Source organism: Tursiops truncatus, chromosome 6 (genome assembly GCF_011762595.2).
Source record: "Tursiops truncatus isolate mTurTru1 chromosome 6, mTurTru1.mat.Y, whole genome shotgun sequence".
Classification (NCBI taxonomy): Eukaryota; Metazoa; Chordata; class Mammalia; order Artiodactyla; family Delphinidae; genus Tursiops; species Tursiops truncatus.
In genome coordinates this window covers 80,612,364-80,625,692 of record NC_047039.1, presented here as the reverse complement: position 1 = coordinate 80,625,692, position 13,329 = coordinate 80,612,364, and the positions used below count along the sequence as shown (strand labels likewise).

At 47.6% G+C, this 13,329-nt stretch overlaps 1 protein-coding gene across 1 annotated transcript in view; it reads right to left on the bottom strand.

Annotated features, from left to right (window-relative positions):
• Positions 1-13,329, bottom strand: part of FRMPD1 (FERM and PDZ domain containing 1) — an 84,578-nt gene that overhangs the window by 2,745 nt on the left and 68,504 nt on the right. The window contains exons 9-16 of the mRNA XM_019949125.3: positions 12,089-12,214; positions 10,856-10,975; positions 9,871-10,007; positions 8,714-8,840; positions 8,475-8,570; positions 6,508-6,690; positions 5,548-5,695; positions 2,525-3,331 (exon numbers count right to left, since the gene is read on the bottom strand). Of these exons, the coding sequence (XP_019804684.1) occupies positions 2,525-3,331; positions 5,548-5,695; positions 6,508-6,690; positions 8,475-8,570; positions 8,714-8,840; positions 9,871-10,007; positions 10,856-10,975; positions 12,089-12,214 (1,744 nt within the window). The remainder of the gene's footprint in view (positions 1-2,524; positions 3,332-5,547; positions 5,696-6,507; positions 6,691-8,474; positions 8,571-8,713; positions 8,841-9,870; positions 10,008-10,855; positions 10,976-12,088; positions 12,215-13,329) is intronic.

Below are 13,329 nucleotides of genomic sequence, written 5' to 3'. Positions count from 1 at the left end.
CAGTACCCCAACTTCCTTTTGGGGAATGACATCTCCCCAGTAGTTACAGTCTGCTGGAACTATTAATGAAGGGGCCCTATCCACATCAGCCAAGTGGTCAGATTTATGACCTAGAAAGTCAGTCACAAAATTTCCTAAAATTTCAAACTCAAACACATTGATTAAAAAAAAAAAAAAAAACACAAAAAACAGTAGAGCCCGTTCTTCGCAGCCACAGTATCCTGACAGTACAATGAAGAATCCTGCTACCCCACCCCCGATCTGGTTGCTGCCTGTGTCTGAACCAGCTCTTCACCTCTGCTGGCAATTCTCTAAGCTATCTTACATCCTTTCAACACTTTCTCTCTGTGCTTACATTAACCCAAGTCAGTCAGTACCAGTGGTGTCGATCAGCACTGCCATGCTGGTTAGATGACTTAGTACGTATCAAGCTCCTGGCACAAGGCCTGTGCCTAATGAGTGTGCACTAAAGGGAGCCAGTGCTGTCATTGTTATGATTGTCACTACATGGGTGAGGGTCCCAAGCGAGCTTTCTTTTGACAAAAAGTGGCTGTGACTCTCAGTCATGGGCATGAGGGGTCTTGCACATACCAGGATGGATCTTTCTGCAAGGAGATGCACTTTTGTGAAGAAGTCCTGGGAATCAGCCAGAAGGAATTAAGATCACAGGCTAGCACCTGAGAATCAGAGGGCTCTTAGACTCAGACCAGTGTTTTGCACCCTGGCTGAACTTTATTAAAAACTTCATCAAATCCTAGGCTGCTCCTCAGACCTCCTAAATCAGAATCTCTGAGGCTGGGATCTAGGAATATACAGTATTTTAAACAGGTCCCTTGGGTGATTTCGATGTTTTGGAATTCCAGCCACGTTTTGGAATTGCCGCTCTAGGCCACCTACAGCCACTGACCAAGGGTGTTTCTGAAGCCTGAAAAGGGAGAGGCTTCCACACTGAGTCAGGGGCCAGACCAGACCTCAGGCTCAGGAGTCCCAGGTCTGGGCTGTCTCCCCAGCACCTCACTAGCTCTCTGTAAAAGAAGGAGTGTCCAGTGTGGACCTTATATCCCTGACTGGACTCCGATAAAGGAAGGCCTTGACTGATGGTCTGTCTCACGCCCATCTTGCCTCTAGCATAATGGCTGAGCCAGAAGGGCAAGGCTGGGGGCATGGATGGCAGTTGGCTGGGTTCTGTGGGAAGCAGGGCACAATCTGGCCATAGGTTTCTAGGTCAATTAACGAAGTCAGGGTAGATGGTGGAGAGTGCATTCATTTATCCATTTAGCAGCAACCGCCAGGCACTATGTGCCAGGACACAGAGATGAGTGTGAAACGCACAGTTCCCACTCGAAGGAGTTTTCGGTTTAGTGAAGGAGAGAAACATCAATACAAAAATCACACAAATAAATATGCAACTACAGGCAGTGCTAAGTGCCAGGCAGGAAGCACCCAGGGTGTGTGACAGGGATGGGGAGACCTGCCCTAGTCCTGGCAGTCTGGTTAATATTCCCAGAGGAAGTGAATTTGAGGCCTGATAGATGGATGGGCATCAGCAAACAAAGATCAGGGTGAGGAATGTTTCAGGTGGAAAGAGCAGCATGTGCAAAGGCTGGAAGTAGAAAAGAACTGGGCACTTTCAAAGAATGGCAAGGAGGTCTGTGTGGCAGGAATGCATGGAGAGGGCTCAGGGGGAAGGAGAGAAACAGGCAGAGGCCATGTCACAGAGGGCCTCAAGAAGCCTTGCAGGGGCTGCTAAGAAGCTGGCCTTTCTCCCACGAGCAACGGGAAACCACTAGAGGGCAGGGCGCAACAGGAAAGGGCTGGAACAAAGAAGAGGGCTGCAGCTTCCCCAGCTCTTAGTAGGTCACCCCTAATGTCTGTGTGCTATTTTCTAATTTTTTTCTTCAGAGTTCAGAGTGAGAGAGAGAGTGTGTGTGTGTGTGTGTGTGTGTGTGTGTGTGTGTGTGTGTGTAAATGTCCCGCAAGGATCTCTGGTCAGCTTAGGAAGTCATTCTGTGCGGAAAGACACCCCACACCCTTTGTGGAGGAAGGGATGAGGATCCGGAAAGAAACATGATCCCCCTGCCTTATGTCCGGGTCCCTTCAGGGCCACCAACAGCCTGTCAGTTAGGTTCTTTTTGTTTCAAGGCCTCATTTAAAGCTTTGGGGTCAACAATGGCACAGCTGCTTCCCTCTGCTGGGCTGTCAAACCCTTTTCTTTCTGTGTAAATTCTGTCCATCTTACAACGCCTGGCCCATTTGCTGCCTCTTCTGGGAAGCCTTCCCTGATTCCCACTGCTGAATTAATGCCACCCATCCCTGCCTGCCCACAGTTCTCTGAACCTCCCTTGTAGCCCTTACTTGAAGTCGGTATGCCTGTAATGTGATCCACTGAGCCCAGCTGGCCCACCTCAAAAGAGAACAAGGACCGTGCTCTACCTACCTGTTTTCCCATCAAGCTTGGCCCCTGACCCCGGTGGGTACTGAGGAGCTGCCTGCACAGTCCACAGACCTGCGAGGGAGGGCTCACCTGAGAAGGCATCTGGGGGTGTGAGCTTGTCAGCTGCATCATAGTATTCCTCATCCGAACTGCCATCCTCCAAGGCCAGCGGCAGGCACAGGGCCAGCGCTTGCAGCGTGGAGCTGGGCTGGGCCTCAGGCCCTCCCTGCTGGGCCCAGGCTGCCAGGCCCCGACCCTGCCGGGAAGCTATGCTGTCCGAGCTGTCACTCAGGTGGCTGGCGGGGGAGACATTGGTGCACAGGTTGTAGTAGTCAATCTGGCTGCCCTCGTACATCCTGGGGTCCAGCCTGACCGCGCTCAGTTCCGGTCCCCAGCTGAAGGTCTCAGGAGCGGGATTCTCAGAAAACTCTGTCTTCTGGCACTCAGGGTTGGCTCTCCGAGCCAGGTCCAGGAGACAGAGAAAGCCACTGGTTTCGATCCTGCTTCTCTCCTCTTGGCTGTCAGAATCAAGATTCTCTGGGAAGCCTACTGAGCCCAGGTGGAAGAAGCCGGAGCTGCTGGAGGAGCAGGCGTCCAGGTCATCCTCTTCCAGGGCATCCATGGACTCGCTTGAGCCACTGGTCCTGCAGCCTTGGCTCTCAGCGTTGGCTGAGTCCGAGGCCTCAGACTCAGCACTGTCTGTTTTGCTGCTGGCCCCGCAGGTGCTTGGGCCTTTCTCGGCCACCTCAGGCGTGGAGCTGTCCCCAGGAGGCTGCTCCTCTTCTACAAGTGGTCTGCAGGGGCCCAGCTTCAGCAGGTGTCTGTCAGAGAGGGGCTCCAACACGCAGTCCACTTCAGAGGACTCCTCGGAGTCACTGCATGCCCTGGATTCGTAGCCTGAAACACAGGAGACACCAAGGGTTACAAAACAGCATTTGGGGACAGGCAGAGGCTTATGTATCCTTTCGCCCCCTCTCTGCCTGCCCTCCCAGTTTCCAGATGAGAGGACTGAGGTTCAGAAGGGTGACAGGCCCAGGTCATGCTACACTGACTGACACAGGGTCCATGGGACTCCAAATTCCATGTTCTCCCCACAGTGTCAAGTCTCCTTTCCCACATCTAAAGGAGACAGGATTACCTCCATCTCCAAGGAGATCTGTCTGTCCATGGAAACATCTGGGTATTTAGTTGGTTTCCTAAGGCCCTCCTAAAACTCTCAGCTCTGTTGTCCTGACTGGGCATCAAAATCAGATAGGGAATCATATTTAAAAAAACAAAACAGAATAGATCCCTGGACCTAGCCCTGATGAACTGAGTCTGATATCTAGGGAGTGAGGCCCAGGAATCTGTATTTTAGCAACTTTATTGGAGGTTCTGAGGCTGCTAGGCTGGCACCATTCTGAAGCCTGGCCTAGGGACCTACTGGTGCCACAGGGCTTTTAGGAAAGTTAAAAGTCATCCACTGCTGGTACTTGGGAGGGATTCATGGTGAGAGTGTCGGGGGGGCATTGAGTCAGGTCTCCAATTTCTCATGCACCATAGCCTCCAGGTGTGATCCTTCTAAACTTCTCTCTGATCACATTACACTCTATTTAAACCCTCTTTTGGCTTCTCTTGTCTACAGGGAAGCACCTAAGCTCTCCTACTAAGGTTGGGGCCTCTCACAGGATGGCCCTGATCCCCTCAGCAGCCTGGTCACCCTCTAACAGGATGGCCCATACCCCTCCTCAGCAACTTTGTCACCCTGTCACAGTGCAGCCCCCACCCCTTCTCAGCAGCCTGGTCACCCACTGCAGCCTTCCCATGCTCCAGCCACTACAGGGAGCTTCTCACACATCACGACCTTACCCTTCGTGTCATGCCTCCATTGTGTCCCCTCTGCTTCAAGGGATCTCTCCTCCCTTCTTTGCCTGGTTAACTCCACCATGTTCTTCATGACCTCTTTCAAATACCTCCTGCTCTGGAGGCCTCCTGTGACCACTGCCGCCTGCCCTGCGCCCCCAGCCGGCCTCCACAACAGCACCACTCCATGGGGCGCTGTCTCCCTGACCATATTCAGAAGTATCATCCCTTGTTCATAAATTGTGTGAAAGACAAAGGTAACAAGCACACAAAATCTTCACTTCCTAATTATTTTACTTTAGTCTCATCCAGTATCTATGATTACTTATGCCTATTTTATCCACATGGAGGAAATGCCATGTGATGGTGCGCTACTGAGCACCTCTCCCCACCTTCATGTTCAGTGACAGCACATCGGGGGCTTGAAATTAGTCAGTGGGGAGTGTTTATGCCATGGAAATAGGCAATTGCTTCAAATTAGAATTCTGTTTTGTTTTGTTTTATCCCTGCAGAGACAGTTGTTAAACATTTACCAGCAAACCACTGGGAAAATGCTGCATCAATAGTGCTGAAGCACCAAGGGAGGAAAGGAGGGGGGTGAACTGGGAGGTTGGGATTGACATATACACACTAACTAATATGTATAAAATAGATAACTAATGAGAACCTGCCATAGAGCACAGGGAACTCCACTTTGCTGCGCGGTAGAAGCTAACACAACATTGTAAAACAGCTATACCCCAATTAAAAAAAAAGTAGTGCTGAAGCAAAGCCTGGTAGAAACTGGGAGTTGGCCTGGGAAAATGTTCATCTCATCTGGCCTCCCCTACTTCATTCCTTACATCGTATGATTTTCCCTTCTATCTCCAGGTACCCCCTTCTTCTAAACATGTGAGGTTGAGAATTTTTATTATAATTCAAGAAAATGCAAAAGAGTGCCCAGGAATGGGATGAGAAGCTAGGTCAGCTGTATTTTCTGAACAAATAACTGACATCTTGTTTTACTGGCAAAGAAAGATAAAATGCAGTGGATCTTAGAGATGATTTTAGAAAATACTGCAGGGAATCAGAGACCTTCCAAAGCCTTCTTTGGCTCTAGGGGACTCTCAGGTACAAAGAAAGCTTCTCTATTTAGGATTTTGGAAAGATCAACTGCTTACTTCCACTTGGAGTCTCAGCTCCATTCAATGTACCCCCTCCTTTTAGGCTGCCCTGACCTACAAGGCAGTGAAGTGGGCCTGTCCTTACTGGGGCAAGCCTCAGCGCCTCACCTTCTTCAGCGGATACCCGGTGCACCTGTTGTTTGTTTCCCGGCCAGAGGAAAACGGAGGTAACTGGGTCGACATATAGCCTGTAGTACCCAGCAATCAGGCAGGCTAGGTCTTTTGCACTGTTGGATTCCAGCAGCAAAGTCAGAACCTTTGAAAGTAAAGAGAGCTCTTATGTTTATAAAGGGCTAAGGGATAGTCTGAAGACTGGCAACAAGGCCATGTGGCGCCAGTGAGAGATTCCAACTAAATCCAGCCACGGTCCACAGGCAGGCCCCCTGGTGTCCCATTTTCTCATCTACAAGACTTGAAATGAGTGTGCACACGTGTGCACACCCACAACCACACATGCATGCACACACACTCACACATGCACAGTGGGATCCTCCCATCCAATCTCCACAATGTCTCCTGTCCCCCTATCCCAACCACCCTACCCTGTTCATTCATACCATGGGGACCCTTCAAGACCTGACCTGGAAAAGGAAAAGAAGCAGGAGCGAGCAGAGAAGGAGGAGAGGGGGATAAGAAGAATGAAGCACCAGCCCTGAGCATGCTGGGATTAAATCAAAGGAAGGCAGGATAACTGTAGGGCCTTCCAGAGAGGCTCAGGAAGCACCTCACACCACTTACCCATTTTAACTGCTGCCACCCAAAATCCTGGGCAGCCATTCTGGTCCCATGCATGTAATAAAACCCTCTGGTGCTCCCATCTAAGTTTCTGAACCCATCAGGAAAGTATATGGTCCAGCTCAGTTTATATAAAAAACCTTTTAGGACCTGTCCAGGAAAATGCACCCTGTTCATCACTTTCCCTTTGGTGGGACAGGATGGACAATTCCACCTCTTAAGCAAATGTTGGACATTAGACTTTCTTAATATCCAAACTCATATAAACTACCCTTGAATATTTAGCCCCAGATTCCAGAAGCTGGACTCAAAAATCTCTTCCCCATGTATTACCTTGATGTTCTGAAGATGCACTTTGACCATGCTCACTTTCTCAGACTCTTCTGTCAGCTCTACACGACTGATGTTTGCAAACTCTGCCAACGTGGACATGATGTTGAGTTTGCTGTTGATAATGTGGCTAATGCCATACTTGGCTCCAACTAGAAGGGCAATGTAGGATTCTCTATCCTGTAACTGCAGAAGGCGGGAAAGGGAATTAGTTTCCATTCACAAGCTAGTGAAAAAATACATTATACATGTAGGACATGATACCTCTCTCTGCAAACCCCTTGATTCTTATTTCAGGTCCTCACCACCACTCCCCTAGACTACCAAGTTAGGTAGCCTGGGCCCCATCTACAGATAAATTAAGTATAACTTTATCTCCCATAATACACTTCACAATAGAGAATCAAACCACAGGACTTTGACCTGTTCCATAAACACAACCATACAGTTTCACACCTATGTACCTATATTCATGCTGTGCCCTCCTCTTGGAATCCCTTGCCTGTCATCACTATCTACTGAAATCCTGACCCTTCTTTAAAAGCTTCCATCAAAACCTACTGCCTACAGAAAACATCGGCCTGACCTGCTCCTCAAACCACAACAGTCCTTTTCCTCTGTGTTGTTTTCACACCATATCCTCTGCACTTCTCTGATAGCACTGAGGTAAGACTTCTTACTGTAATTTTTTGTATTTAAGTCATATTCCATGCTAAGGTCCCTGACAACAGAGTCTGCATGTATCTACATTTGTAACCCCCAGTGCCCAGCAAGCACCCTGAGCCAGTTCAACGTGGTTGGTTTCTCCTCCCACTACCAGCTCTTTCCTTAGACAGGAAAGGTAAAGAGGAGCTGGGGATGGGACCTAGACAGTTGGCAGAGGGCAGGTTTAGCCCTTGGGAAAAGTGGGCAGTTTTTCTTGTACTTTCAAGTTTCCTTGCTGTGATCTAGTCTCTTTTTTACCATTTAGTCCTCTACTTGTACAAAGACTCAATCTATTTTTCCCTTCCTCTGACTATCTGATGCTCTTCCTTTCTCTCAAAACACTGATTCTCTTTTTCCATTTACATTGTTAGCTCAGCAGTCTGATTAAATTGACCCATCACTGCTGTAAATGACTGAGAGGCACACCAAATGCACTGAAAGGAGTTTTGCTATTATAAAATATATATATAAAACTGGTAAATTGTCTGGCTTTGTGCTGGAGAGTTCTGGGGCTGACTGAGTGGTGAGGGAGAGTTCCCTTAGGCCACACCCCCCATCACTGACTGCCGCAAAGCACATAGCTCTAGGCCTAGGCTCCAAAAAGCAGGCCAGGGGAGGGATGGGTAACACAGCAGGGGGCTCTTTTGCTTCTCTTTTCCCTTCTCACCCTTCCACCCCTTACTTCTTCCCTTCTTCTGAACAATCGGGGCCCCAGCATGGCAGTCAGTCTAACATTCTTATCTTTCCTTCGTGATTTCCATTTTTTCCTCTTTACCTTCTTATACCCAAAGCTCCAGGGTACCCTGGAGTATCTGGAGCTGGAGTACCTGGAGTACTTACGTACCCTGCCCTCAAAACGCCTTTCCTCTGTACTGAAATCTGGCCAAATCCAACCTTCTTGCCTTTCCTTAACTCCTTCTTCCCCACTCAACCTGAAGCTAGCAGTGGTGGCCTCTGTCATCAAACCCCACAGCAATGGTCCTGTGCCTCTTGTGGCTTTGCTTTGTCTTGTTGGGTGCCTTGCTCCATCATTTTAGGGTGGGAATCACATCTCATTCAGCTCTGCCTCCCCCAGCATCTGTCAGAGGGCTGGCTCTAAGCAATGTCTTGATAGACACTCCCTAATGGCATAATATTTAGTTTCCCAAACAAATTCTAGTCCATGACCCAGTCCTCAGGAATTTTAGGCTAACAGATACATTGATCTTCAGAGAACCTCTTGCAACCTTTATAAGGGTAGGACCCTACAGTTCTTTAATACATACCATTAAAGTAGCATTAAAGATTTTCCCACCATATGTCTTGAGTTCCCCAAGGATCTGTAGATAATTTAAACGTAGCTGGGCAGCAGAAATAAGTTGCTTAAGTAGGAAAAAAGAAAATGAAAAAGACTGTTGAAGTCAGAGTTTTTCATTTGTCTAAAATGCAGTCAATGTTGAAAATTCTTTCCCTGAGGTTTCACAACAGACAGCTGTGTGATCGACAGGGGCCGTGGCCACATTACCTTCTGTCTGGGTTCCAGCAAATTCTGGTTCCTCTTCATGTGGAAGCTGATGGCTTTCTTGATGTCTTTTCCTTTCATGTTTCGTAGCAAAGTTGGAGATATAAAGTTCTCTATTCCCCAATCCTTCCTGCCACAAGACATTGGAGACAAGGAGGCCCATTTTTACAGTGTACTTGACTCTAATGAAGAGCATAATTATATTTGATTCAGTACTTAGTGATCTAAGAATACTGTAATTATAAGCTTCTTTTTCAGCAGAAGATATATATGGCTGGTTTTGTGGAGTGTATGTAAATATATACATGAAGAGTGTGTGTGTGTTTGTGTAATTATCTATCTATCTATCTATCTATCCATCCATCCCTCGATTCAAACACACACACACTCCACAAAAACCAGCCATTCAGGAATTAAACCCCATGGTCATTCTAGGAGCTCATTACTCATCACACCTGTATAGCACACTCTCATGGGGCAACACGTAGCACCTGTGAATCCCTGAGGCCATGCTTCAGAATGATGCCAGCCTAACGGCCTCAAAACCTCCCAACAAACTCATTAAAAATACAGATTCTCAGGTACCACTCCCTAGAGATTTGACCTAGTATATCAGGGGTAAGGCCAAGGATTTGTTTTATTTTTTTAAATATAATTCCCCATCCGATTTTGATGCTCAGGCAAGAGGTTAGCAAATCGGGGTGACACCACACAGAGCAAGGTGAAATTTTAAGCTGAGAATCAGGAGGTATCAGAACCTCAGGACTTGAAACTACCCTAATAGGAATCTAAGGCAACACGACTGGTTCACACCAAATGAATCTTCGAGGCATTCCTGCCCTCAGAACAGCTTTATGCTGAAGTCGTCAACTGATTTCCCGAGACGTCCTCCCAGGAACTGGGAAATTACAAAGGGATCCTGTGTCGTTCCATCTGGAGTTGGTTTCTGCCCCAGAGGGAGCAGCCAGGTTCTGATATCTGGGGAAGCCAGGCTGGGTTGGACAGGGTGGAGAGGGAAATGAATGGGAAGACAACAGACAGATGGGTAGGTGGGTGACTATCAGCTTTCTGTGAATTCGGCCATCCTGGCCCAGGGCCAGCCAAGTTACAAATGCAACACAGCTGCTGCTGGCGGGACACAGAAGTCCCCTGCCACTCACTCTATGTATTTCAAAGAGATCTTCTGTGGCTGGGCACATGCGTAGATCCGCTCCTGGATGTGCAGGGCCGCGAGCCGGAGCGCAGAGCTGCATTTCATTTCCACGGCAAAGCGCTCCTGGAGCACATCGCTGCAGCTCTAGGAGAGATTAGATCAGAGGAACTGGGAAACAAGAACAGATTGTGTTCCTTGTTCTCTCAGGTGAAAGGCAGCTTTGAGACCTGGCTCTGCCAATTCTGGGCTGTGTGACCTTGGTTACTTGACTAAGACTATCTGCACACTGGTACTTCCCCTTGATAAATGAGGATAGTCACATCTACCTTACATGGCTTCTCTGAGGTTTAAATTAGATAATGCATTTGAAAGCAGGTATAGGGACACTGTGTTATTCAAATATAAAGTACTGCTGCTGTTGTTGTTATTATTTGCTGCCACCATTTTTATAAGACTTTGGGCAATCAATACACCTAGTTATCTCATCTGTAAAATGGTGATGTCTCCCAAATGATTTTTCCATCAGAATAAAAATGACATAATAAACCTCACCTAAGGAAGTAGAGCAGGTGGAACACCGGGCTAGGAGGTCAAGGAACCCATTTTTGGCTCCACCATCAAATGGGGAACCCAGGCAAATTATGTGACCTTTCCAAGACTCAGTTTCATCATTTCTGAAGTAAGGCTCTGAAGTACTAATGCCCCTTTTAGCAGTAAAAACTGTAACTCTAAAGATCCTAAATGGTATTAGAAAATGTATCATCTACATTGAGGACTAAGCCTTAATTTCATTAATATATTGCAAATCTCCTAACATAGCAACTCAGTAACATTAAAAGGAATGCTGAGGGATAATCAGGCCCACTCTCCCTCAGATAAAGATAATCCCTACCAGGGAGCTGCTTAATTGCCTTGAGCTCATGTTCAAAATAACCCAATGTGCCCCCTTCGAGAACAACCACTGTTATTTTAGGAAGGGCAGACCGGGTCACCTGCAGATAGAGGTATTCAAAGGCTACTGGGTCTTCTTTCAGGAGGTCCAGGGGGTCCTTGGGAACAAAACACACCCTGAAGAGGCAGCGGTAGTCATGTGACTCTTCCCTTTGTACCACCTGGGATGCGTAAGAGAGACACGATTCACCTTCTGCTTTTGTTCTCACAGTTATTCCACAAAACAACTTTTTTAAAAAGACAATGAAAGTCCCCAGAGATTTCAGTTTTAGTGCTTCCCCAGTCAGTGCAGACCTTTGCCGCCAATTTAACTTTCCCATGGGTATAAAATGTAAAAGGCTCAAAAGAGCAAAGTTTCCCATTGATCCCATCAACCCCTTTCCAGAAGAAATCTCTGGGTCTGGTTTCTTATATACTGTTCCAGAGACAGTCTATGTGTATATATGCTCCTATAAATGTACATTCTTTTCTTTTCCACAAATAATAGTATATTATACATTATGTATATACATATCTATGTGTGTGTGTGTATGTGTGTGTGTATGTGTGTGTGTGTGTGTATATCTCTCTCTCTCTCTCTCTCTCCTGTACCTTACTTCTTTTTCACTTCAATGATCTTAGTGATTTAACTTGATTTCTTTTTCCAATGCTAATGGAACAGAAGTGATTTAAAAACAGGTTTGTAAGCAGCAGTATTAGAAGATGAGTGACCACGGTAGGAATTCATCTGCAGTGAAGAACGCTCAGAGCGGCTTTCATGAGCTCGTGCCTTGCTCATGCTGTTTCTCTTCTTAAAAATTATGGAACTGACCTGTGTTTGGCTTTAAAAAGCTAGTATGACAAATCACTGAGTGGCTGAAAGATTGAGTGGTACAGGTGGACTGACTGTGTTAGCCCTGTCCTGCCGTCAAGGACGAGCTCAGAGGGCAAGTCTCACAAAAAGGGCTTAGACACAGCAACAGATGCTTCCCTGACATCTCAAAGGCAGCAGGTTCAGAGGAAGGTCATCAGAACTGGAAGCAAAAGATAGAGCTCTATTGGCTGTGTTACCTTGAGTAAGTCACCTTACTTCTCTAAGCCTCTGTCTCCTTGTCTGCAAAATAGGGGCCTGCCTACCTCATACAAAAACCAGGCTGAGTGAGCTCTGTGCCTTCTGGGCACAAGGAAGCGCATCAAACCTGCAGATGCACTCAGCCCTATACCCAAAGGTTCTGGCTGAGGCGTGCAGCTTGCCCAGCCCAGATCTCCTCACCAGGAGCAGAAGCAGGTGGTACCTGCTGGATGAGCTCCTCCTCGTGCAGCAGGTGCAGCCGTGAGATGTTGTACTGCTCCTCCAGGGCCAGCGCAAAGTACTCCATACTTCGGATCGACAGCTTCTCCTTCACCGTGAGGATGATGTCCTGCAGGCACAGAGGCATAAGGGTCACCGAGGAACAGGCCAGCCCTCACGTTCAGGCACAGAGCAGGGAGGACTCCCTTCACTTTCCCTCTGCTCCTTGGTGCAGCTGGGGAGAGAAAGGCCTACACTGACCGGGTCCACTGCCAACGCAGGCAGCCAAATCTTGACGGGCCGCATGTGGGACTTCTCATTGCCCCTCAAGGTCCTACACCCACCGCTCCCCTTCCCTCAAGGCTCCAGCACCACCCATACGGCCACCCTCTCTTGCTTTACTCGAAAGGCTGAAGCTATCCTTTGGGGCCTTATGCCTCTCTTCAAGGTCTCCAGATTCATCCTCTCTCTGGAGTCTGCATCATCAACTGCTTACCAGACAGAATCACACCACCTACTCTCTATGTAACTATGGGAAATCAACCTGATGCTCCTGAACCTGTTTCCTCCTATGAAATGGAGGATAAGGATGCCTATTTAGAGGGGCTGATGGGATGACATGATAATTAATACTGTGCCACCAGAGTTGCCATGCCACATTTTCCTCGTTCACTACAGTGGCCGCTTGTCATCACAAGGTCTTTGCTGCCTCAGGGCAGTCACAACGCTGTTCCCTCTGCCAGGCACACTCCTCCCACACTCTTCACAAGGCCTGTTTCTTTCTCTTCAGAGAAAACTTCTCTGGTCGCTGTATCTAAATGAGATTGCCCCTGTTATTCTCTGTCCCAGGTCCTGTTGATTTCCTTCCTCACTACTGGATATGATTTTCTTCAACGACAGCTCTGTTCTCTAGTAATAGATAAGACAGTACAGTAAAGTTAAGTGAATGGGCTCTAGACCTAGACTTCCACTCACTAGCTGTGTGTCCCTGGATGAAGTGCTTACTCTCTCTATGCCTCAGTGTTTTCATCTCTAAGATGGTCATAATATTCACACCTCTCTCAGGGGTTGTGTGCGGTAAATTAATTTCCCCATATATGGCATTTAGAATCGCACCTGGCAGATGGCAAGTGTTCAATACATGCTAGCTGCTGCTATTTGTTTTCTTGCTTATTGTCATTTACGCCGCTAGATGCTAACCTTCCCCAGAATGTGAACCTTGCTTGTCTCGTGCTCCATTATATT